This window comes from Coregonus clupeaformis, chromosome 26, assembly GCF_020615455.1.
Source record: "Coregonus clupeaformis isolate EN_2021a chromosome 26, ASM2061545v1, whole genome shotgun sequence".
Lineage (NCBI taxonomy): Eukaryota > Metazoa > Chordata > Actinopteri > Salmoniformes > Salmonidae > Coregonus > Coregonus clupeaformis.
In genome coordinates this window covers 4340370-4367371 of record NC_059217.1, presented here as the reverse complement: position 1 = coordinate 4367371, position 27002 = coordinate 4340370, and the positions used below count along the sequence as shown (strand labels likewise).

General features: G+C 42.1%; 1 protein-coding gene across 2 annotated transcripts in view; it reads left to right on the top strand.

Annotated features, from left to right (window-relative positions):
• Positions 1-26633, top strand: part of LOC121540524 (volume-regulated anion channel subunit LRRC8C) — a 46784-nt gene extending 20151 nt beyond the window's left edge. Inside the window, exons 2-7 of one of the 2 annotated variants that reach the window (XM_041849458.2) lie at positions 10345-10487; positions 22518-22907; positions 23044-23648; positions 23803-24124; positions 24482-24844; positions 25075-26633. In XM_041849458.2, coding sequence (XP_041705392.1) covers positions 10350-10487; positions 22518-22907; positions 23044-23648; positions 23803-24124; positions 24482-24844; positions 25075-25641 — 2385 coding nt within the window. In that variant the 5' untranslated portion in view covers positions 10345-10349 and the 3' untranslated portion in view covers positions 25642-26633. Of the gene's footprint in view, positions 1-10341; positions 10488-22517; positions 22908-23043; positions 23649-23802; positions 24125-24481; positions 24845-25074 lie in introns of both variants that reach the window. The other variant, XM_041849459.2, reaches the window with a different exon arrangement.
• The last annotated feature ends 369 nt before the right edge of the window (positions 26634-27002 follow it).

Below are 27002 nucleotides of genomic sequence, written 5' to 3'. Positions count from 1 at the left end.
TCCGCCAACTCCTGGACAGTCTGTGGTGCAACGTGGCATTGGTGGATGGAGCGAGACATGATGTCCCAGATGTGCTCAATTGGATTCAGGTCTGGGGAACGGGCGGGCCAGTCCATAGCTTCAATGCCTTCCTCTTGCAGGAACTGCTGACACACTCCAGCCACATGAGGTCTAGCATTGTCTTGCATTAGGAGGAACCCAGGGCCAACCGCACCAGCATATGGTCTCACAAGGGGTCTGAGGATCTCATCTCGGTACCTAATGGCAGTCAGGCTACCTCTGGCGAGCACATGGAGGACATGGAGGCCCCCCAAAGAAATGCCACCCCACACCATGACTGACCCACCGCCAAACCGGTCAAGCTGGAGGATGTTGCAGGCAGCAGAACGTTCTCCACGGCGTCTCCAGACTCTGTCACGTCTGTCACGTGCTCAGTGTGAACCTGCTTTCATCTGTGAAGAGCACAGGGCGCCAGTGACGAATTTGCCAATATTGGTGTTCTCTGGCAAATGCCAAACGTCCTGCACGGTGTTGGGCTGTAAGCACAACCCCCACCTGTGGACATCGGACCCTCATGGAGTCTGTTTCTGACCGTTTGAGAAGACACATGCACATTTGTGGCCTGCTGGAGGTCATTTTGCAGGGCTCTGGCAGTGCTCCTCCTGCTCCTCCTTGCACAAAGGCGGAGGTAGCAGTCCTGCTGCTGGGTTGTTGCCCTCCTACGGCCTCCTCCACGTCTCCTGATGTACTGGCCTGTCTCCTGGTAGCGCCTCCATGCTCTGGACACTACGCTGACAGACACAGCAAACCTTCTTGCCACAGCTCGCATTGATGTGCCATCCTGGATGAGCTGCACTACCTGAGCCACTTGTGTGGGTTGTAGACTCCGTCTCATGCTACCACTAGAGTGAAAGCACCGCCAGCATTCAAAAGTGACCAAAACATCAGCCAGGAAGCATAGGAACTGAGAAGTGGTCTGTGGTCACCACCTGCAAAACCAGTCCTTTATTGTGGGTGTCTTGCTAATTGCCTATAATTTCCACTTGTTGTCTATTCCATTTGCACAACAGCATGTGAAATGTATTGTCAATCAGTGTTGCTTCCTAAGTGGACAGTTTGATTTCACAGAAGTGTGATTGACTTGGAGTTACATTGTGTTGTTTAAGTGTTCCCTTTATTTTTTTGAGCAGTGTATTTGGCTAAGGTGTATGTAAACTTCCGACTTCAACTGTAGTAATTGTTTAGTTATTCAGCCCCTTTGTTTAGGCAAGCCAAAATTAGTTCAGGAGTAACATTTGGCTTAACAAATCACAATAAGTTACATGGACTCACTCTGTGTGAAATAATAGGGGTTGACATACTTCATGAATGACTAACCCTTCCTCTGTCCCCCATACATATAACATCTCTTAGGTCCCTCAGTCAAATATTGAATTTCAAGCACAGATTCAACTATACTGAACAAAAATATGAACGCAACATGCAACAATTTCATTGGTTTTACTGAGTTACAGTTCAAATGAGGAAATCAGTCAATTGAAATAAATTCATTAGGCCCTAATCTCTGGATTTCACATGACTGGGAATACAGATAAAACCCCCAGAAAATGGGCCTCACAATGGGCTTCAGGAACTCGTCGCTTTATTTTTGGGCATTCAAATTGCAATCGATAAAATGCAACTGTGTTCATTGTCCGTAGTGTATACCTGCCCATACCATAACCTCACCGCCACCATGGGGCAATCTGTTCACAACGTTGATATCAGCAAACCACTTGCCAAACATGTAGTCTGCGGTTGTGAGGCCGGTTGGACGTACTGCCAAATTCTCTAAAATGACGGAGGCGGCATATGTTAGAGAAATTAACATTCAATTATCTGGCAACTGCTTTGGTGGATATTCTTGCAGTCAGCATGCCAATTTCACGCTCCTGCAAAACTTTGCACATCTGTGGCGTTGTGTGACAAAACTGCACATTTTTAGAGTGGCCTTTTATTGTCCCAGCACAAGGTGCACCTGTGTAATGATCATGCTGTTTAATCAGCCTCTTGATATGCCACACCTGTCAGGTGGATGGATTATCTTGGCAAAGGAGAAATGCTCACTAACAGGGATGTTAACAGATTTGTGCGCACAATTTTAGAGAAATAAGCTTTTTGTGCATTTTAACAATTTCTGGGATCTTTTATTTCAGCTCTTGAAACATGGGACCAACACTACTACTACTACTACTACTACTACTACTACTACTACTACTACTACTACTACTACTACTATGTTGTTTTATATTTTTGTTCAGTGTACAAAGACCAGGGAGCTTTTTGAAATCCTAATAAAGAAGGGTAGTAATTGGTAGATGGGTACAGTGGCGGCTCCTGAAAAAATTCTCAGGGGGGGCAATTTTTCTGATGATTTAGGTGACCTACACACATTTAAAAAAAGATATGTCCAGCAACAACATGAAGACGGGGGCAGCATATAAGTCAATACCAGATGCATTTATTGACTGATCTCAAAAGTGTTGGCTTACAAAAGCAAAATAAGTTATCACAGTAAAAATAATCAAGGGTGTTCTTTCACATTCCTCAACACTGCATAAACAATATGCATGTCCATAAAACACCTCATCTAATTGTGCCACAAAGTTGACAAGTCCAATAAAAATACCAGGGTTGGTGGAGCCCTCAGTTTCATCTTTGCCTCGCAAAGCTAACTCAAACACTCCGCAAAACTTCACACACTGGATTAGCCGGCTGAGGATGTGGCGGTTCTTGCTAACCTCATCGTTGTGGCGGCGGACAGCTAGCCTGTATCCCTCATCCAGTTGAGTGGCAATGTTCACTCTCCCCAAAGCAGACAATCTCAAACAGCTATCCATGTGGGTCTTTGACAGCTCATGTTTCTTAATCTTTTCTGAAAGATGGTGCATGTCCGTTACACCAGTCGCTGTCCAAGCGGTGCTGTCTGCCGTGCCGCCTTCAGGGTGAAAGAGTAAGCAGGGGTAGCAGAAGACTGCATTAGCTACATCGCAGCCTGCTAGCCAGGTTTTTCGTTCGTACCAATTTTTTGGAAAATCCTCGGGTGTAGGACTTTTCCCCCTTTAGTAGAAACCTGTTGAATTATTACATTTGGTCTGGGAGGTCCTAATTGTTTCGTTGCCAATTTATCTTGATTTGTTCGCCGACAAAAAGGAACTTCTTTCAAAGAGACAATCGAGTTGCACTGAACGCTAGCCATCTTGACAGTAGTACGTGAATTGATTGAAGCTGCTACCCGCTCTTTTCTTAGTTACGTTCATGGTTATGTTACGTATGACCTAGACACATAAAAGATGCAGTCGTCCTTCTGAACTGAGATGCAGGACAGGAATGAAACTGCCCAGGGATGTTACCATGAGGTCACAGCTACATAGTTTATTGGCTGTAATGGAAGAGCTGAGGATGGATCAACATTGTAGTGACTCGGCAATAATGACCTAAATGACAGAGTGAAAAGAAGAATATAAATATAATTTACATCATTAAAATATTCCATAACATGCATCTTTGGGGCAAATCCAACAGATCATTGAGTAACTGCCACCTTATATTCAAGCATGGTGAGGCTGCATCATGGTATGGGTATGCTTGACATCGGCAAATACTGGGGAGTTTTTCAGGATAAAAATAAACGTGATGGAGCTAAGCACAGGCTAAATCCTAGAGGAAAACCTTCTTCAGTCTGCTTTACACAAGAGACTGGGAGAGGAATACACCTTTCAGCAGGACAATAACCTACAACACAAGGCCAGATCTACACTGGAGTTGCTTACCAAGAAGACAGTGAATGTTCCTGAGTGGCCAAGTTATAATTTTGATTTAAGTCTGCTTGAAAACCTATGGCAAGACAAGAATTTTGAAAAGAATAATGGGCAAATATTGCACAATCCAGGTTTGCAAAGCTTTTATAGACTTACCCAAGAAGACTCACAACTGTAATCGATGCCAAAGGTGTTTCTAACATGTATTGACTCAGGGAGCTGAATACTTATGCAATTATTTTTTAGTTATTTAAAGATGAACTATGCAGAAATTGCTTCGCCATTTCCTGGTGGCTAAAATTCTAATAGTTTGCCTAATTTCAGTTTGTGACAAAACAAGCAAGGATAGTGTTGAGAATCAGCATACCATCGAAACCGCTGTGAAATATATTTTCCATAACCAAAAATATCTTATTTTCAGCTGTTTGATGCTGGTGTACAAAACCGAAAGTAAAAGATGCAAAAATTATACTTAAGAGCGGGAAGTATAGAAATGGTGCACATAGAACAGATCTTGCTTCTTAGACATGTTTTCAATGAGAATGACATATCTTTGACACACATTTCTATGAATTCGGTCGGGTCACCAAAAATGTAACATATTGCAGCTTTAATTTGTATTAATAATTTTTTTATAGAGATTTTTCCCCCCACTTTGACATTAGAGTATTTTGTGTAGATTGTTGACAAAAAAAGACAAATATATTTTTATCCCACTATGTAACACAATAACATGTGAAGAAATCTGAATACTTGGAGTCCAAAGAAAGCAAAATCATACGGCCTACTTGTAGGGGAGGTTGCAGGATCAGATGGAAAGCATGTTCTGTCTGCATCGTGCCATCACTTTGGAGGGCAGCCTGCCTGCAGAGTGCTCATTGCCAGCCGGGTAGCCCTGTTCTTCCTCACAAATATCGTAACATATTCTGGTGAATTTATTACATCTTCATCCCATAATATTGAAGGCAGTGTGATTATTACAGTTGCTTATCTTTAAACATATTATATTGCCAGTAGGCACCCAAACTAGGCCTATCTGAAATATGAAAATGATCAATCAAATTGCAAGGTAGCCTATTGTTCTGGCAAAGATGAGTCCGTAGTAGATGCTAAACTGTATTTATATGGATGATAAACATCGGCCTACTCTGTTTTTGCCAGGCAAAACTGGAGAAAATGAAACCAATTATTTTTGGTCAGTAATCTGGATAGGTGCGTCCGCCTTTGCGTGCCAATGCCGATGACTGGTCATTGGTCAACAATCAAGACGCGCAAGTATTTGGTTCTGAAGCATAGATGAGAATTTAACAACGACTTGCGGGCAGTGGGTTCAGAATAACAACGACAAATGTATACCAAAAAAAAACATTTTGGGGGAAATTATACTACCAGGGCACTTTGTAGACTGGAAGGGCAAAGGGGCATGTGCTCTACACAGGTAGAGCCCTATCTGTTCATGTGCCTGTTGCCATGGCCTTGTTATTGTACAGTGGGGAAAAAAGTATTTAGTCAGCCACCAATTGTGCAAGTTCTCCCACTTAAAAAGATGAGAGAGGCCTGTAATTTTCATCATAGGTACACGTCAACTATGACAGACAAAATGAGGGAAAAAAATCCAGAAAATCACATTGTAGGATTTTTAATGAATTTATTTGCAAATGATGGTGGAAAATAAGTATTTGGTCAATAACAAAAGTTTCTCAATACTTTGTTATATACCCTTTGTTGGCAATGACACAGGTCAAACGTTTTCTGTAAGTCTTCACAAGGTTTTCACACACTGTTGCTGGTATTTTGGCCCATTCCTCCATGCAGATCTCCTCTAGAGCAGTGATGTTTTGGGGCTGTCGCTGGGCAACACAGACTTTCAACTCCTCCAAAGATTTTCTATGGGGTTGAGATCTGGAGACTGGCTAGGCCACTCCAGGACCTTGAAATGCTTCTTACGAAGCCACTCCGTTGCCCGGGCGGTGTGTTTGGGATCATTGTCATGCTGAAAGACCCAGCCACGTTTCATCTTCAATGCCCTTGCTGATGGAAGGAGGTTTTCACTCAAAATCTCACGATACATGGCCCCATTCATTCTTTGCTTTACACGGATCAGTCGTCCTGGTCCCTTTGCAGAAAAAGAGCCCCAAAGCATGATGTTTCCACCCCCATGCTTCACAGTAGGTATGGTGTTCTTTGGATGCAACTCAGCATTCTTTGTCCTCCAAACACGACGAGTTGAGTTTTTACCAAAAAAGTTCTATTTTGGTTTCATCTGACCATATGACATTCTCCCAATCCTCTTCTGGATCATCCAAATGCACTCTAGCAAACTTCAGACGGGCCTGGACATGTACTGGCTTAAGCAGGGGGACACGTCTGGCACTGCAGGTTTGAGTCCCTGGCGGCGTAGTGTGTTACTGATGGTAGGCTTTGTTACTTTGGTCCCAGCTCTCTGCAGGTCATTCACTAGGTGTGGTTCTGGGATTTTTGCTCACCGTTCTTGTGATCATTTTGACCCCACGGGGTGAGATCTTGCGTGGAGCCTATTGCAGATTCAGTCTTCCCAGCCTGGTGCAGGTCTACAATTTTGTTTCTGGTGTCCTTTGACAGCTCTTTGGTCTTGGCCATAGTGGAGTTTGGAGTGTGACTGTTTGAGGTTGTGGACAGGTGTCTTTTGTACTGATAACAAGTTCAAACAGGTGCCATTAATACAGGTAACGAGTGGAGGACAGAGGAGCCTCTTAAAGAAGAAGTTACAGGTCTGTGAGAGACAGAAATTTTGCTTGTTTGTAGGTGACCAAATACTTATTTTTCACCATAATTTGAAAAATAAATTCATAAAAAATCCTACAATGTGATTATCTGGATTTTTTTTTCTTTTCACTTTGTCTGTCATAGTTGACGTGTACCTATGATGAAAATTACAGGCCTCTCTCATCTTTTTAAGTGGGAGAACTTGCACAATTGGTGGCTGACTAAATACTTTTTCCCCCACTGTATACTGTGTGCAGTGTTAGTCCTTTTGGTCACTGTACATTGCCCTGCTAGCCATCACTGTTAGCCTTGCAAATTCTAACTTCCCTGTATGCCTTGTACTGTGCCTAGCCTAGAAGCCCCTAGCCTAGCGTACTAGCCCACTGCTATGTTTATATTGAGTACTATGTTTGTCCTATTCTACATGCATATCTTCTGTTTTATTACAGAAACCACTATCACTTCTACTAGTCCCCTCTTGCTACTTTGGGGGGTGTGTCTTTTAAAGTGGCAATATGTAACATTTTGGGTGACCTGACCAAATTCACATAGAAATGTGAGTTAGATCTGTCATTCTCATTGAAAGCAAGTCTAAGAATGTTCTATGTGCACTATTTATATGTTTCCTGCTAAGTTTTGTATTTGCGTCTTTTTCTTTCGTTTTTTTACACCAGCATCAAACAGTTGGAAATACTATATTTTTGGTTATGGAAAAAATTCACAGCGGTTTAGATGGTATGCTGATTCTCTACACTGTATTTGCATTCTTTGTCACAAACTGAAATTAGGCGAACTATTAGAATTTAGGCAACCAGGAAATGGTTGAGCGATTTCTGCATAGTGCATCTTTTAAGTGTGTGCAATAAAGAGTTTTCTGTACATCCGTCTCCTATTAGTCATTACCACACCTTCTAACGGAGGTGCCGGGACGATTGTACCTAAATCTGGGATAGTAAAATCATTGTAGACATGACAGGCATATGCTTATAAGGCCTTGATAATGCTACAAGCATGGCTCCATTTACATTCTCTCGTGGCCAGATCCATATAAAAGAATTGGGACCATGGGATAACGAGCAGCAGTAATTCCAGTGTTGGGTTTTTCGTCAATGGTTATTTGGACAAATCACGATTTTACAGGTGTTAGCATCTTTCAAATTTCGGAAGGGGAGGGTACATTCGGACATTAACTTGCAAATAGAGAGGATGGAGCTCCTCGTGCCGGTTCCACTCCTCGTTCTAGCGTCTCTTTATCTCTTCTCTCACGTATGGACCAAGAACTTAATCAAGCAGCTGACTAATCACCTGAGACTTAAGTCTGGGTTAACCGCGATTACTCAATATACAGTTGAAGTCGGAGGTTTACATACACCTTAGCCAAATACATTTAAACTCAGTTTTTCACAATTCCTGACATTTAATCCTAGTAAAAATTCCCTGTCTTAGGTCAGTTAGGATCACCACTTTATTTTAAGAATGTCAAATGTCAGAATTAAAGTAGAGTGATTTATTTCAGCTTTTATTTCTTTCATCACATTCCCAGTGGGTATTAGTATTTGGTTGCATTGCCTTTAAATTGTATAACTTGGGTCAAACGTTTCGGGTAGCCTTCCACAAGCTTCCCACAATAAGTTAGGTGAATTTTGGCCCATTCCTCCTGACCGAGCTGGTGTAACTGAGTCAGGTTTGTAGGCCTCCTTGCTCGCACACGCCTTTTCAGTTCTGCCCACAAATGTTCTACAGTATTGAGGTCAGTGCTTTGTGATGGCCACTCCAATACCATGACTTTGTCCTTAAGTCATTTTGCCACAACTTTGGAAGTATGCTTGGGGTCATTGTCCATTTGGAAGACCCATTTGCGACCAAGCTTTAACTTCCTGACTGATGTCTTGAGATGTTACTTCAATATGTCCACATAATCTTCCTTCCTCATGATGCCATCTATTTTGTGAAGTTTACCAGTCCCTCCTGCAGCAAAGCACCCCCACAGCATGATGCTGCCACCCCCGTGGTTCACGGTTGGGATGGTGTTCTTCGGCTTGCAAGCTGCACCCTTTTTCCTCCAAATATAACGATGGTCATTATGGCTAAACAGTTCTATTTTTGTTTCATCAGACCAGAGGACATTTCTCCAAAAAGTACAATCTTTGTCCCCATGTTTAGTTGCAAACCGTAGTCTGGCGGTTTTGGAGCAGTGGCTTCTTCCTTGCTGAGTGGCCTTTCAGGATATGTCGATATAGGACTCGTTTTACTGTGGATATAGATACTTTTGTACCTGTTTCCTCCAGCATCTTTACAAGGTCCTTTGCTGTTGTTCTTGGATTGATTTGCACTTTTTGTACATTCATCTCTAGGAGACAGAACGCGTTTCCTTCCTGAGCGGTATGACGGCTGCGTGGTCCCATGGTGTTTATACTTGCATACTATTGTTTGTACAGATGAACGTGGTACATTCAGGCGTTTGGAAATTGCTCCCAAGTATAAACCTGACTTGTGGAGGTCTACAATATTTTTTCTGAGGTCTTGGCTGATTTCCCATGATTTCAAGCAAAGAGGCACTGAGTTTGAAGGTAGGCCTTGAAATACATCAACAGGTACTCTTCCAATTGACTCAAATGATGTCAATTAGCCTATTAGAAGCTTCTAAAGCCATGACATAATTTTCTGGAATTTTCCAAGCTGTTTAAAGGCACAGTCAACTTAGTGTATGTACACTTCTGACCCACTGGAATTGTAATACAGTGAAATAATCTGTCTGTAAACGATTGTTGGAAAAATTACTTGTGTAACGCACAAGGTAGATGTCCTAACCGACTTGCCAAAACGATAGTTTGTTAACAAGATATTTGTGAAGTGGTTGAAAAATTTTGTTTTAATGACTCCAACCTAAGTGTGTATATATATGTAAACTTCCGACTTCAACTGTATTATGCTGCTTTAGACTCTGTGATTGTTTTCCATCCTAACAGGCAGATTGTTTAGTCTATGCTAGCCACAAAATTGTGGTCTTAACCAACTGCCAAAAGTGAGGTTTTCCTCAGTTCATTGGTACATCAAACCAGTGTGAGTTTTGTTGTACATTCAAATCTTTAACAGTATCACCAAGGGATTTATACACCCTTACAGTTACAACAGAGTTGTTTTGTCATGTTTGACAGCATGATAGGAAGCAGAGTTTAATTCCATCAAACCCCACACCGAATGGAAACTTTATGATTCACAGTTCCTGTGAAAGGTATTTTGTATGATCCTAATTGAATGTAAAACAAACATGGGCATATTGTGTCCTGCTGTATTTTGGCAGGGCTAGTTTGTTTGACAAACAAGATACAGACTGGTTGTACGGAAGGTAATGCTTAATGTTATGGATATGATTCTGGAGACAGTGAAGTGTATGATTGGGTTGTCAGTGTGTGTACCCCAACTTCGTTCCAAGTGTCATCTTGTGAAGGCTAGCTACATTTCCCTCTACATTTCCCCCTGCATTGTCAACTAGTGTGGAAGCTGGCCATATTGAACCTATAGGTTAGCATCCTCCAGGAAAGTGACAAGGGGATTTAAATGGAGGCTTGAAGGCACAGTCCTTCATTTATTATTTCAACCAAAAGGCAGCCCTGCCACTTGCTCTAAAGCTAAGGGATGGGGATGGAGAAATATCACCACTCTTAAATTCATAAATGGATCTATGGTTGGAATAACTGGCACATATAAGGACTAAACATATTTTGAAGCTATACATTGTTTGTTTACTAATACATTGTTTACAAACAATCCCTACATTTAATCTCTGTCCCAGCAGGAGCCATGATTCCTGTGACAGAGTTCCGACAGTTCTCGGAACAGCAGGCACAGTTCCGGGTCCTGAAGCCCTGGTGGGATGTGTTCACAGACTACCTCTCTGTGGTCATGCTAATGATCGGAGTGTTCGGATGCACCCTACAGGTCAGTAGCATCAAACCGCTTCAAAACCTGTTCCATAAAAAGACTGACTATCTATGAACAAACAATTGTTTCCAAGAGGTGCATACATATTCTAAACATTTTGTAGCATAAGCCTATACCCAGAGGGCAAAACTGGGTGAAATGATTGTCATGTTTCTGGTTGTAATTTTATTTACATTTTATTTAGCAGACGCTCTTATCCAGAGCGACTTACAGTTAGTTAGTGCATACATTATTTTTTCATACTGGCCCCTGTGGGAATCGAACTCACAACCCTGGCGTTGCAAACGCCATGCTCTACCAACTGAGCTACATCCCTGCCGGCCATTCCCTCCCCTAACCTGGACGACGCTGGGCCAATTGTGCGCCGCCCCATGGGTCTCCTGGTCACTACATGACCAAAATTTGATGTTTTACTCTTGTAGTCCCTTGGCTGATTTCCCATGATTTCAAGCAAAGAGGCACTGAGTTTGAAGGAAGGCCTTGAAATACATCCACAGGGACACCTCCAATTGACTCAAATGATGTCAATTAGCGTATCAGAAGCTTCTAAAGCCATTTTCCAAACTGTTTAAAGGCACTGTCAACTTAGTGTATGTAAACTTCTGACCCACTGGAATTGTGATACAGTGAATGATAAGTGAAATAATCTGTCTGTAAACAATTGTTGGAAAGATTACTTGTGTCATGCACAAAGTAGATGTCCTAACCGACTTGCCAAAACTATAGTTAACAAGAAATTTGTGGAGTGGTTGAAAAACAAATTTTAATGACTCCAACCTAAGTATATGTAAACTTCCGACTTCAACTGTGTATATATATATATATATATATATAGAACTCTACTGTGTCCTGTCCTGCAGTGACAAACAGCCCAGTGTTGGGTTCATGTAAGTTGCAGTCTGGCGGGAGTATACAAAGGGAAAGAAATTCCTGCACTTCACACACACACTGCACCGTGCACCAAAAATGTCCTCTCGCCTGCCCCACCCCCTCTTTATAAACACATGGGATTTGTCCCATGTGGGGGCGGCAGGTAGTTTAGTGGTTAAGAGCTTTGTGCCAGTAACCAAAAGGTCGCTGGTTCTAATCCCAGAGCCGACTAGGTGAAAAATCTGTCTGTGCCCTTGAGCAAGGCACTTAACCCTAATTGCTCCTGTAAGTCGCTCTGGATAAGACCGTCTGCTAAATGACTAAAATGTATTGTCCCAAATGGCACCCTATTTCCTATAGTGCACTCGTCAAAATTAATGCACTAAATAGGGAATAGGATGCCATTTGGGACGTAGTCATGTTTCCAGTGGCCCATGGCCTGTCACTTCAATGCTCTTCACCACTCTGACCAACTGGAGAGGGTGGAGCTCGATCTGCTGATTCTGAACTGCGGCCCAAATTAACCCTATTCCCTACATTGTGCACTACTTTTGACCAGGGCGCATAGGGGCTCCATCTCAGTATAAACCCATGTAGATTATGACTAATCATTTTTTGAAACCCCCAAACACCATTGGCAGGAAATATTTATTAAGGTGGGAATATACCCTGTTGTCCCTTGAGCTGAGGGAGGGATCTCTACGAAAAGACAGAATGAGGGTTTTAGAAATTGTGGGCAATATTATACGTACACTACATGACCAAAAGTATGTGGACACCTGCTCGTCAAACATCTCATTCCAAAATCATTGGCATTAATATGGAGTTGGTCCCCTTTGCTGCTATAACAGCCTCCACTCTTCTGGGAAGGCTTTCCACTCAAGTTCTTCCACACCGATCTCGACAAACCATTTCTGTATGGACCTCGCTTTCATGCTGAAACAGGAAAGGGCCTTCCCCAATCTGTTGCCACTAAGTTGGAAGCACAGAATCGTCTAGAATGTCATTGTATGCTGTAGCGTTAAAATTTCCCGTCACTGGAACTAAGGGGCCTAGCCCGAACCATGAAAAACAGCCCCAGACCATTATTGCTCCTCCACCAAACATTACAGTTGGCACTATGCATTCGGGCCGGTAGCGTTCTCCTGCCATCCTCCAAACCCAGATTCGTCCGTCGGACTGCCAGATGGTGAAGCGTGATTCATCACTCCAGAGAACGTGTTTCCACTGCTCTAGAGTCCAATAGTGGAGAGCTTTACACCACTCCAGCCGATGCTTGGCATTGCGCATGGTGATGTTAGGCTTGTGTGCGGCTGCTCGGCCATGGAAACCCATTTCATGAAGCTCCCTATGAACAGTTATTGTGCTGAAGTTGCTTCCAGAGGCAGTTTGGAACTCTAGTGAGTTTTGCAACCGAGGACAGACAATGTTTATGCGCTAAGCGCTTCAGCACACGGCGGTCCCGTTCTGTGAGCTTGTGTGGCCTACCACTTCGCGGTTGAGCAGTTGTTGCTCCTAGACGTTTCCACTTTACAATAAGAGCACTTACAGTTCACCGAGGCAGCTCTATCAGGGCATACATTTGACTAACTGACTTTTTGGAAAGGTGGCATGTTGAACGTCACTGAGCTCTTCAGTAAAACCATTCTACTGCCAATGTTTGTCTATGGAGATTGCTTGGGTGTGTGCTAAAGTGTATACACCTTTCAGCAACAGGTTTGGCTGAAATAGCCAAATCCACTCATTTGAAGGGGTGTCCACATACTTTCGTGTGTATACATAGTGTATTTCTGAGCACCTCCAAGATATGATATCTACTAATGGTCTAGTTACTGTACTTTAGACAGAAACTACAGTAGGGTGATTGGGCATATTCCGCGAAATATATACGTCCTGTAATTTGTATGATATTGTATGACCGCTATTCCATTCATAATGTAATGTAATATAATCTATCATACTAAATGAAGGGAACAGATTTACTTACCAAATCCTAATAATTTCCCTGAGACAAGGTTGACAAAACACCACCCATCTGATGACTTCCATTTAGTTTATATGGGTGAACTGCAGCCATGTCAAAGCAGACTGTTTACTGGCCCTAATTATTAAATTTCCTGGCTTTATGGGACCGTGTGTCTCAGTTTAGAGTAGTGGGGGTAAACACTGGCTCTGCCAAAGGGACATGTTTTTTTTTTAAAGTGAGAAGCCAATTAATAGCTCTACATACAGTGAGGGGAAAAAACTATTTGATCCCCTGCTGATTTTGTACGTTTGCCCACTGACAAAGACATGATCAGTCAATAATTTGAATGGTAGGTTTATTTGAACAGTGAGAGACAGAATAACAACAACAAAATCCAGAAAAACGCATGTCAAAAATGTCATAAATTGATTTTCATTTTAATGAGGGAAATAAGTATTTGACCCCTCTGCAAAACATGACTATTACTTGGTGGCAAAACCCAAACCAAAGGTCAGACGTTTCTTGTAGTTGGCCACCAGGTTTGCACACATCTCAGGAGGGATTTTGTCCCACTCCTCTTTGCAGATCTTCTCCAAGTCATTAAGGTTTCGAGGCTGTCGTTTGGCAACTCGAACCTTCAGCTCCCTCCACAGATTTTCTATGGGATTAAGGTCTGGAGACTGGCTAGGCCACTCCAGGACCTTAATGTGCTTCTTCTTGAGCCACTCCTTTGTTGCCTTGGCCGTGTGTTTTGGGTCATTGTCATGCTGGAATACCCATCCACGACCCATTTTCAATGCCCTGGCTGAGGGAAGGCGGTTCTCACCCAAGATTTGACGGTACATGGCCCTGTCCATCGTCCCTTTGATGCGGTGAAGTTGTCCTGTCCCCTTAGCAGAAAAACACCCCCAAAGCATAATGTTTCCACCTCCATGTTTGACGGTGGGGATGGTGTTCTTGGGGTCATAGGCAGCATTCCTCCTCCAAACCTAGCAAGTTGAGTTGATGCCAAAGAGCTCCATTTTGGTCTCATCTGACCACAACACTTTCACCCAGTTCTCCTCTGAATCATTCAGATGTTCATTGGCAAACTTCAGACGGGCCTGTATATGTGCTTTCTTGAGCAGGGGGACCTTGCGGGCGCTGCAGGATTTCAGTCCTTCACGGCGTAGTGTGTTACCAATTGTTTTCTTGGTGACTATGGTGCCAGCTGCCTTGAGATCATTGACAAGATCCTCCTGTGTAGTTCTGGGCTGATTCCTCACCGTTCTCATGATCATTGCAACTCCACGAGGTGAGATCTTGCATGGAGCCCCAGGCCGAGGGAGATTGACAGTTATTTTGTGTTTCTTCCATTTGCGAATACTCGCACCAACTGTTGTCACCTTCTCACCAAGCTGCTTGGCGATGGTCCTGTAGCCCATCCCAGCCTTGTGTAGGTTTACAATCTTGTCCCTGACATCCTTGGAGAGCTCTTTGGTCTTGGCCATGGTGGAGAGTTTGGAATCTGATTGATTGATTGCTTCTGTTGACAGGTGTCTTTTAAACAGGTAACAAGCTGAGATTAGGAGCATTCCCTTTAAGAGTGTGCTCCTAATCTCAGCTCGTTACCTGTATAAAAGACACCTGGGAGCCAGAAATCTTTCTGATTGAGAGGGGGTCAAATACTTATTTCCCTCATTAACATGCAAATCAATTTATAACATTTTTGACATGCGTCTTTCTGGATTTTGTTGTTGTTATTCTGTCTCTCACTGTTCAAATAAACCTACCATTAAAATTATAGACTGATAATTTCTTTGTCAGTGGGCAAATGTACAAAATCAGCAGGGGATCAAATACATTTTTCCCTCACTGTACCAGCTACTGCATATAGGGAAAGAGGGGGTTGGGGGGGGGGGATAAAGAGAGAGCACTGAGGGGCATGGAGAAAGAGGAGTGAGAAACAGAGAACATGAGAGAGTAAGAGGGTGAGGGAAAGGAGTGTGTAGGATTCTGCTAATCCTCTCTAGAGACTGTATTTCGTGAGTTAACGTTATTTCTAATAAGGGTTACATGAAGAAAATTTGACCTCTCTGAAATGTAAATGGTTGGCCCCCCCTTAAGCAAAATATTTTTCACCTAAACCCTCCCTTTAATGCAAACAAGTGACCCTCCCCTATACCCAAAATAATAACATGTTTACCCTCACTTCTTGGCAGACCAGAGCCTTAGATATGCAGTTTTAGAAACTGTTCTTTATCCTGTAAGCATTACATGATGACAAAGGAATTTTAATAGCGCACAGGGCTACATGCCAGAAGGTTCGCAGATCACCGTGGTTGGACAAACGGGGTGTAAAGATCTCCTTTTATAGTATGAATCTATCATCGTATTTGCAGGTCAGAGGAAAAAATTGCCTTTTGTAAAAATGTCATGCAATTCCACGTAGTTCTGCATATTAGCAGAATATGTTTTTTATACCACACAAATTAGATACATTACAGGTGAAGAATGGACAGAGAAATAGGTCTATGTGTTCATCTTGTCATATTTCTCCAATGCCAAATCTTGTTCGCAACGAAACTGTCCCTGTTTGCAAATAATTAAATCTGAGACTTCATTAGGAATCTGAGCATGGTACTTTCAAAAGTTAGGCCTACCTTTCCACCCCAGACAGAGTAGGCCTACCAACACAGAAAAATATTAGCTTTAACTGCTGGCTAGTCATCTTCCGTGGTTTAACCAAATGAGAAGTGTTTCCCTAAAAACTGTCTGGGTTTAAACATCTTCTATTGTAGGCCTACAGAAAGTGAATAGCTTAATCAGTTGATAGTGACAATTAGATTACTTCCCAAGCAAAGACATCCTCTGTATGTCAAAGAAATGAAACAATGATCTCCCCCATATGCATCGGAGTCAAGTCTTTCCCAGGTATTTTACAGCTTATTTCTACCGTAAAGCATCACGGACCAAAGGGCTGTTATAGATCACTTTAAATAATCGGATCAGTTTTATTTTCTTAAATCTTAAGCCATCAAGGGGTAGGCCTGTGCTTTTTGCCACTTTCTTTAATAAAAGGTCATCCTATGGCATACCCCCTCAATTCGAGTCTGTTTTAAGTTAACAGCCCTTCACTGACATGGAGGTTGGCTATTTAAAGAGTGCATGGTGGGTGGCGGAATGGACTAACAAATCTATGGATATATCAACCTATAACCTAATTTTGTCAACAGGTAGGCCTACCTCTTATTTCTTAAATAGGAAGAAATAGGCTCCAACACAAAGCCCTCTTGTTGTTTAGTAAAGTGTAAATAAAATTAAGATAAAAATGAATTATGCCTACTCGAACTTGCCTACTTTCAGCACAATGAGCTGTCCATTTCCAATTTGATTGTGCTGTTGCTTCAAGTTTCAGTACCACAATGCAAGTTACTCAAGTCTTATTGTGAGGTCAATAACTCTGATAAGTTCATCATGGACAATATTTTTTTCTATTTTTATAAAATCAATTATTGTAGTAGCAAGCTATCAAAGTTGATCTCCGGTCCTCCTTCCGATCTTCGCGCTCTCCTTCTCAAACTGAACAGGCTATAGGCTAGTCCAAGAGTTTTTGGGACTAGGTCTAATAAATACATAAGATGAGGGGCAGCATCGGGCACACTATATGTATGTATGTATGTATGTATGTATGTATGTATGTATGTATGTATGTATGTATGTATGTATGTATGTATGTATGTATGTATGTATGTATGTATGTATGTATGTATGTATGTATGTATGTATGTATGTATGTATGTATGTATGTATGTATGTATGTATGTATGTATGTATGTATGTATGTATGTATGTATGTATGTATGTATGTATGTATGTATGTATGTATGTATGTATGTATGTATGTATGTATGTATGTATGTATGTATGTATGTATGTATGTATGTATGTATGTATGTATGTATGTATGTATGTATGTATGTATGTATGTATGTATGTATGTATGTATGTATGTATGTATGTATGTATGTATGTATGTATGTATGTATGTATGTATGTATGTATGTATGTATGTATGTATGTATGTATGTATGTATGTATGTATGTATGTATGTATGTATGTATGTATGTATGTATGTATGTATGTATGTATGTATGTATGTATGTATGTATGTATGTATGTATGTATGTATGTATGTATGTATGTATGTATGTATGTATGTATGTATGTATGTATGTATGTATGTATGTATGTATGTATGTATGTATATGTATGTATGTATGTATGTATGTATGTATGTATGTATGTATGTATGTATGTATGTATGTATGTATGTATGTATGTATGTATGTATGTATGTATGTATGTATGTATGTATGTATGTATGTATGTATGTATGTATGTATGTATGTATGTATGTATGTATGTATGTATGTATGTATGTATGTATGTATGTATGTATGTATGTATGTATGTATGTATGTATGTATGTATGTATGTATGTATGTATGTATGTATGTATGTATGTATGTATGTATGTATGTATGTATGTATGTATGTATGTATGTATGTATGTATGTATGTATGTATGTATGTATGTATGTATGTATGTATGTATGTATGTATGTAACCTCTCAAAAGTTTGGATATGTCTACTCATTCAAGGGTTTTTCTTTATTTTTACTATTTTTTACATTGTAGAATAATAGTGAAGACATCAACTATGAAATAACACATATGGAATCATGTAGGAAACAAAAGAGTGTAAAATCAAAATTTGTTTTATATTTGAGATTCTTCAAATAGCCACCCTTTGCCTTGATGACAGCTTTGCACACTCTTGGCATTCTCTCAACCAGCTTCACCTTTCAAAGTTCTTGAAAAGTTCCGTATTGGCTGACCTTCATGTCTTAAAGTAATGATGGACTGTCGTTTCTCTTTGCTTAAGACATGAAAGTCGGTCAATCCAAAAAAATGTCAAGAACTTTGAAAGTTTCTTCATTTGCAGTTGCAAAAACCATCAAGCGCTATGATGAAACTGGCTCTCATAAGAACCGCCACAGGAAAGGAAGACCCAGAGTTACCTCTGCTGCAGAGGATAAGTTCATTAGAGTTATCAGCCTCAGAAATTGCAGCACAAATAAATGCTTCACAGAGTTCAAGTAACAGACACATCTCAACATCAACTGTTCAGAGGAGACCGTATGAATCAGGCCTTCATGGTCGAATTGCTGCAAGAAACCACTACTAAAGGACACCAATAAGAAGAGACTTGATTGGTCCAAGAAACACGAGCAATGGACATTAGACCGGTGGAAATGTGTCCTTTGGTCTGGAGTCCAAATTGGAGATTTTTGGTAGGTGAACGGATGATCTCCGCATGTGTGGTTCCCACCGTGAAGCATGGAGGAGATGGTGTGTGGGTGCTTTGCTGGTGACACTGTCTGTGATTTATTTAGAATTCAAGGCACACTTAAACAGCATGGCTACCACAGCATTCTGCAGCGATACACCATCCCATCTGGTTTGGGCTTTGTTTTTCAACAGGACAATGACCAAAAACACACCTCCAGGCTGTGTAAGGGCTATTTGACGAAGAAGGAGAGTGATGGAGTGCTGCATCATATGACCTGGCCTCCCCAATCCCCCGACCTCAACCAAATTGAGATGGTTTTGGATGAGTCGGACCGCTGAGTGAAGGAAAAGCAGCCACAAGCAGCCACAAGTGCTGCTCACATGTGGGAACTCCTTCAAGACTGTTGGAAAAGCATTCCAGGTGAAGCTGGTTGAGAGAATGCCAAGAGTGTGCAAAGCTGTCATCCAGGCAAAGGGTGGCTATTTGAAGAATCTCAAATATAAAATACTTTTTTGGTTACTACATGATTACATATGTGTTATTTCATAGTTTTGATGTCTTCACTGTTATTCTACAATGTAGAAAATAGTAAAAATAAAGAAAAACCCTTGAATGAGTAGGTGTTCTAAAACTTTTGACCGGTAGTGTATACCCTAACAAGCAAACCAAAATGGAATCTGCTGCGATTTCTGCATAAAATATTTTTTTTTGCCTCTAGTGTAGGAGCTTTTTTTTGCCTCTAGTGTAGTAAGATTTTAAAAAATCCTTTGCATTGGACTCATTAAAGAAAAAATCTTTGTCCAGTTCGAGGTGAGTAATCGCTGTTCTGATATCCAGAAGCTATTTTCGGTCATAAGAGACGGTAGCAGCAACATTATGTACAAAATAAGTTACAAACAATGTGAAAAAACTATCAAAATAGCACAGTTGATCCTTTTATAACTATTCATTAACTATTCTCAAATTGCTTTAAACCAAAACACAGAGTGGTAGAGTTTGTGTGTGTGATTGACATGCATTGTAGTGTTCAATGCTATTATACTTTGCATTCAACAACATTTTTCTCTGAGGCTCCTTCTACGCTGACTAAGTAGCATCTGATAATGTGAGAAGTCTCTCTACATCCACTGAGGTAGTGGAGAGGCACAGATGTATCATCGCAATGTGAGCCAAGGCTGGCATCCTGTCCTGCCTAGCTGCCCACCAGTCCACTGCACTCACTTCCATAGTGTCTGCTTTGCCGATGGCCATGTATCTGTGCCCCTCCTCTGCAGACACCTGACTCAGAGCAGGGATGGCATGGACATACTCCTTAATGTCCTTTCTTGCGCCTACTACTTGGGCTGGATCTAGAACAGTTAGTGACTTGAACAGGTGAAGGCAGGGGTGCTTCTCCAGCACAGTCTGCAGCTTGATTGAACATGCTGCCATGGTAGACTGGAACAACTCTGTGCAGGAGAGCCTGTCTTCCTCTGGAAGCTACCCCAGCAGTTCAGTTGTATGAGGGTGCCAGTCATCAGCCCCAGCTGTTCTACCATACTCAAACTGCATTTGCAGGTCCTCCAGCTTGCTGGATGTTGTTGTGGGCTGTTGGTACAGAGGTCTCCTCCAGCTTTGTCAGGTTAGCCACTATCTCCAGACTATGCTCCACAATGAACACTGCCTGGGTCTTTAGCTGGGCCTTGTGTTCCCTCAGCAGCTCACAAAGGTCCTGGAGACACTTTGCTGTTTCTGGGAAGGTTGTAGTGAAGTCTGTGAGCACATCCATGTACTCTGTCAGGTACTCCACAGCATGTATCCAGGAGACCCACCTGGTCTGCACAGCATACACAGGCATCACAGGAGAATGGCCATTTTCCAGAATGAATTATCTCCGCTCCAGACAATGCTGGGGTGCCTGACAGAACACCTTCTTCACCAGAGCACACAGCCTGTTCACGTCCTCAAACACCTCTGGAAAAACATTCAGCACCAGGCTCAGGAGATGGGCAAAGCAGGTGACGTGTCCAGAGTTGGAAGAGGCCCTTCAAGATGCTGGTGAAAGCCTTCTTCATGTAGCTAGCTGAGTCGCTTACAAAAGCCCACACATTGTTAAAGTCAACCCCATTGTTGTTGAGACAGGAAATGGCAGCTTGAGACACAGTGGAAAAGTTGACTTTATCCAAGAAAGCCAGGTCTACTACAACAGGTCGCTCACCCACTGGCTGGAGTAGGATGGCGAGTGCACATCTTCCAAAGGCATTGGTCGTCTCATCAAGAATGACATAAATGTCCTTTCCCTCTACAGCATCTTTGATGTCCTGCTCATGTTGTGGATAAAGCTCTGGCAGGTACTCTGTACGCGGATGGGATGACGCTGGGTAGGCCCTCCCTGCTTGCAGTGTTTCTTCAGAAATGTGGAGAACTTGGGCCCCTTCTCAAGAGGTATATATGCTTAGATTAATGTTCTTGTGAAGTCCAAGCTGGACTCCTGTGAAGGGGGTCTTTGACAGACAGGAGGCCAGTGTAGCGAATAATAGTTAAATTCTGGTAAATGTAAGAATTCTCAGGGAGTTCAATAGCAGGCCTACAGTGGATCTCAAGCTTTGAAGCTAAGCACACTCTCTCCTGAAGCGACACACACACACACACACACACACAGCGCATAAACCTGACACAGAGGCCTGGAACACACAGACAGCCCATAAACCTGACAGTATGTCTCTCTCACAAAGACATTTTCAAACAATGACCAAAAAAAGTAACATGTCTGTGACTTGCTGCTTTTGTAATTCCTAACTTGTCTCTTGTTTTGATAGCTCCACCACGTCACTTTGGTTAACTTGTTAGCTACCTATCATTACCTCAGCTAAGTTAGCTAGCTAGCGTAAATGACGTGATGTAGCTGGAGTGACAACATGGGAAGCTTGCCAGACTAACGTTAGCTAGCAAGCTAACTTGCCACTATGTAGATACAGACAAAAATGTAATTGTCAAGAACAGATATTAGCTAACTAGAACAAACCTATTAGCTAGTTAATATATATGTAGCTAGCTAAAGCATCAGATTTTCGTCGGAATTCTGCGTGCGTGGATTCCGTGCGGGTCTACTAATAAGCAACTAAGTCTAAAACACTGAAATATTTAAATGTCATAAAATACAAATTACATGACCCTCGCCCTGACTAGATTTAAAAAATACTAAACCCTCCCCTTGACTGAAATTGGAAAGCATGACCCTCCCCCATTTTCCTCCAGGTAACCATTCTGTAAATTTGTATCCCTCCCTTAGCAGGTTTGACTTTGTATATCTTCTGTTCTGCCCTGTACTGCTGCAGCACAACCCTGAGACTAATTTCCTCTGGCCCTTAAACCACATGGTCTTTAGGCTAAGTCACTGGTCTGATCATAGCAAGAAAAGTACATATTTACGAAGCTGAAGAAGAAAAAGGGATAATTTTTTGTTTTTTCTCTCATTGTAAATACAACACCACAACTTGGATCCATGATTCATCTATGATTTCAATAGAAAGAAAAATATTTTTAATGTTGTAACTAATCTATATGAATAGTAAAAAAATATTGTTTAAAGTGTTATAGCAGGTCAAAGCATAACAAATAATTTGGTGGTACAGTATTGCATTGCATTAGTGAGTCTGTCTCCCTCTTCAGTCTGCGGTGGATAAAACATTAACTGGTTAGTTCCTTTCTGAGTCACATCCTCAACCAGTGAGGTCAGTGTAGGAAATGAGACTGATCATCAGATATTCCCCTCTGTTTGTATTATCACTGTAACAGACTGATTTCAAGTCGCAAGATTCGATGTTGCTGTGTTGCTTGCTTGATTCTTCTTATTTGTTTTTTGTTTTATTTCAGGTGATGCAGGACAAAATCATCTGCCTTCCCCAGAGAATGTCCATGCCGAACCAAACAATACTCTTACCAAATAAAACCGAGCTGGTCTCACCCGTTGTGTCACAGGATGTGCATGAGATGATGGGCCTGAAAACCAACCTGGACCTCCAGCAGTACAGCTTCATCAACCAGATGTGCTACGAGAAGGCTCTGCACTGGTACGCCAAGTACTTCCCTTACCTGGTCCTTATTCACACCCTGATCTTCATGGTGTGTAGCAACTTCTGGTTCAAGTTCCCAGGCTCTAGCTCTAAGATAGAGCATTTCATCTCCATCTTGGGAAAGTGCTTTGACTCCCCCTGGACTACCAGAGCTCTGTCTGAGGTGTCTGGAGAGAACCCAGAGGAGAAGGTATTGTTTGAATATGTGTGTGTACATGCCTAAAATAATTTTTATTCCAGGACTAGGCTCAATCTGTGTCAGAGAAACCGGACATGTACTGTATATATTTTAAATATGTCAAATAAAGTGCATTCATTCATTGAAGGACAAGAAGAGCAGTGCCAGCAGAGCGATCCTCAACTTGTCTGTAGAGGGGAAGCTGGACAACCTGGAGAAGACCCAGTCCCTCAAATCCATCCCAGAGAAGATCGTAGTGGACAAGCCCACAGCCAGCGCCCTGGAAAAGAAGGAAGGAGAGCAAGCCAAAGCTCTGTTTGAGAAGGTGAAGAAGTTTCGCCTGCACGTCGAGGAGGGGGACATCCTCTATATTATGTATGTTCGCCAGACTGTTCTCAAAGTTATGAAGTTCCTCCTCATCATCGCGTATAACAGTGCGTTAGTCTCTGAGGTACAGATCACAGTGAAGTGCAGTGTGGACATACAGGACATGACGGGATATAAGCATTTCTCCTGTAATCACACCATGGCCCACCTGTTCTCCAAGCTGTCATACTGTTACCTATGCTTCGTGGCTGTGTATGGATTCACCTGCCTCTACACTTCCTACTGGCTCTTCTACCGCTCGCTGAAGGAGTACTCATTTGAATACGTACGGCAGGAAACGGGAATCGATGACATCCCGGACGTGAAGAATGACTTTGCCTTCATGCTGCATATGATCGACCAGTATGACCCACTGTACTCCAAGAGGTGCGTTGTCTTTTTAATTGTACAAGTAATTTAGCTCTTCATTGCTATTGATAAGTATGCAATGCCTCCAATTGTAAAAGTTTCCTTTGCCCATCCATGGACAATAAAGTAATCTTTGTCTTCATCTTCTTCTCTCTTTCGCTCTCCCTCTCAGATTCGCAGTGTTCCTGTCGGAGGTCAGTGAAAACAAACTAAAACAGCTGAACCTGAACCATGAGTGGACGCCAGAGAAGCTGCGTCAGAGACTGCTGACCAACCACAACAACAGACTGGAGCTGCAGCTCTTCATGCTGTCTGGGCTTCCGGACACCATCTTCGAGGTGACAGAGCTCCAGTCCCTAAAGCTAGAGATCATCAACAACGTAACCATCCCAGCCTCCATCGCCCAGCTTGAAGACCTTCAGGAGCTTTCTCTGTATCAGTGTTATTTAAAGATCCACGCCACAGCCACCTCCTTCCTCAAGGAGAACCTCAAGGTATGCTATTCTACCGTATGCTATTTTCGTAGTCTTTTGGTATGGCATGTTTTTAGTTTTTTTTATGGCTTTTGGCGCTGTATTCTGTTTTGGTCTCGTACAATATGTGTATTTTGTCTGTATTTGTTATTGACATGAAATTTCCCCTCAGGGATTAATAGGTGAGGAGTATTTCTGTCTGTAATGAAGCCCTTTTGTGGGGAGAAACTCATTCTTTGGCTGCCCAGTCATGTGAAATCCATAAATTAGGGCCTAATTAATTTATTTCAATTGACTGAAATTCCTTCTATGAACTGTAACTCAGTAAAATCTTTGAAGTTGTTGCGTTTTATATTTTTGTTTATCTATCTATCTAAGGTGCTCAGGGTGAAGTTCGACGATAGCAGGGAGCTGCCTCATTGGCTGTACCATCTGCGGAATCTAGAGGAGCTCTACCTCATTGGCTCACTGAGTCCTGACGCTTCTAAAAATGTGGTTCTGGAGTCCCTGAGGGAGCTGAAGAATCTGAAGACCCTATCGCTCAAAAGTAACTTTACAAAGATTCCCCAGTCCGTCGTGGACGTGTCCAGCCACCTGCAGAGGCTGTACGTCTACAACGACGGCACTAAGCTGGTGATGCTCAACAATTTGAAGAAGATGGTGAACCTGACTGAACTGGAGCTGGTGCACTGTGACCTGGAACGCATCCCACATGCTGTCTTCAGCCTCACGAACCTACAGGTATGATATGCTGTACTTTGACTGTCTGCTACCTGAGTGGTCCACAATGGGGTTTTTAAATGTGTAATGACTTATTCCTTTCAGCTCCTAGTGGCGCAAATGGCTTCAATGGTGCATCTCCAGTTAACTCTGTTCTGGGTGGTTTTCTTGACCTCAAATATGCTAAATGTATTGCCAATTGCTGTAATATTGTGGAGTGACACTTAAAATAAAATGTTCTAACTCTACAGGAGTTGGACCTGAAAGAAAACAACCTGCACTCCATCGAGGAGATAGTCAGCTGCCAGCACCTCCGCAAACTGACGTGCCTGAAACTCTGGCACAACAGTATCTGCTACATCCCAGAACACATCAAGAAGCTGGGCAGCCTAGAGCGCCTCTACTTTAGCCACAACAAGATTGAGATCTTGCCCTCGCACCTGTTCTTATGCAACAAGCTTCGTTACCTGGACCTGTCCAACAACGACATCCGGTTCATTCCGCCGGAGATCGGCGTCCTACAGAGTCTTCAGTACTTCTCTGTCACATGCAACAAGATCGAGAACCTCCCAGACGAGCTGTTCTTTTGCAAGAAGCTCACAACCCTCAAGCTGGGCAAGAATACGCTGTCGTTGCTCTCACCAAAGATCTCATACCTGGTTCTATTGACACACCTAGAACTGAAGGGCAACCATTTTGAGCTCCTGCCTCCAGAGCTTGGGTTCTGCCGGGCATTGAAGCGCAGCGGCCTAATTGTGGAGGATGCCCTGTTTGAAACCTTGCCTTCGGAAATCAGAGACAAAATGAAGGCTGAGTGAAATGCCTTACAGTATCTGTGCAAAAGGCCCTGGGATAGACTAGCGTCCTTTCCAGGGGGTGTAATTCAAGCTGCATTACACTACATAAACAGGTGATTGGCTCCTGCCGTACGGGCCATTCTGGCTCAGACAAGCCAAGTTACTTATCTGTTCAAAAAGAAAATGCCAATTTTGTCTGACAATCCTAGTCTACCAAAATTGTAGATTTACTGTATTATTAGCACATCATGATCAAACTCTAAGCACTGTACCCTAAGTTTGTTATAGGGGGAAGATGTGATATTCATGGGTGAATGTTTTAGTATTATGTCTAAGTTTTACTTCATGACAGAAGGGAATATGGCTTTGTTTTAATTTTAAATGGTTCTTAACAATATAATTAGTCACAGGCAAGGTACAGTATACTTAGCCTGGGTACCAGTCTGTTTGTGCTAACATTCGACTCCTTGTACTCCGTCATATGCCAAACATAATGTTTGGCATGACATGGAGTGGCAAGGAATGGAAGGATAGCACAAACAGATATGTTTTCTTCTGTAGTTGCTAATTGACACATGTTAATTAACATAAGCATTTTGCTAATGTTATGCTAATTAAGGCCTGCTTTTTTTTATGGCTATTGCATTGCTGCTTGAATACTTTTCATGAGTTTTATATTGTTTGTTTGCCTGCCATATGCTATGCTATGCTATGTAGCTGCTAGCCTAGCCTGCTCTAGCTTTGGCCTTCTGTGCCACATGCTATTGCACCCCCTTTTCCATTTGATTTGTTGTATTGCTGCTATATTTATGTATAGCTTTACTCATTTATTTTTTGCATTTGTATATTACCATTGATATTCATACAAATTAAGTCAATTAGTTATGCACATTATTGCATGCTATTTGTACCATTCTTTGTCTCCTTTGTAGATAAACCATACATACATACATACATACATACATACATACATACATACATACATACATACAGCCCTGACCTCAACCCCATCGAACACCTTAAGGATGAATTGGAACGCCGACTGCGAGCCAGGCCTAATCGCCCAACATCAGTGCCCGACCTCACTAATGCTCTTGTGGCTGAATGGAAGCAAGTCCCCGAAGCAATGTTCCAACATCAAGTGGAAAGCCTTCCCAGAAGAGTGGAGGCTGTTATAGCAGCAAAGGAGGGACCAACTCCATATTAATGCCCATGATCTTGCAATGAGATGTTCGACGAGCAGGTGTCCACATACTTTTGGTCATGTAGTGTACCTACGTACAAATAATTGTTGAAGACTGGCAACAACTATCAACTGTTCACCTAACTGAACTTGTGCTGAAATTAAACTAATCTGAACCTATTCCATGCCATGTACCATC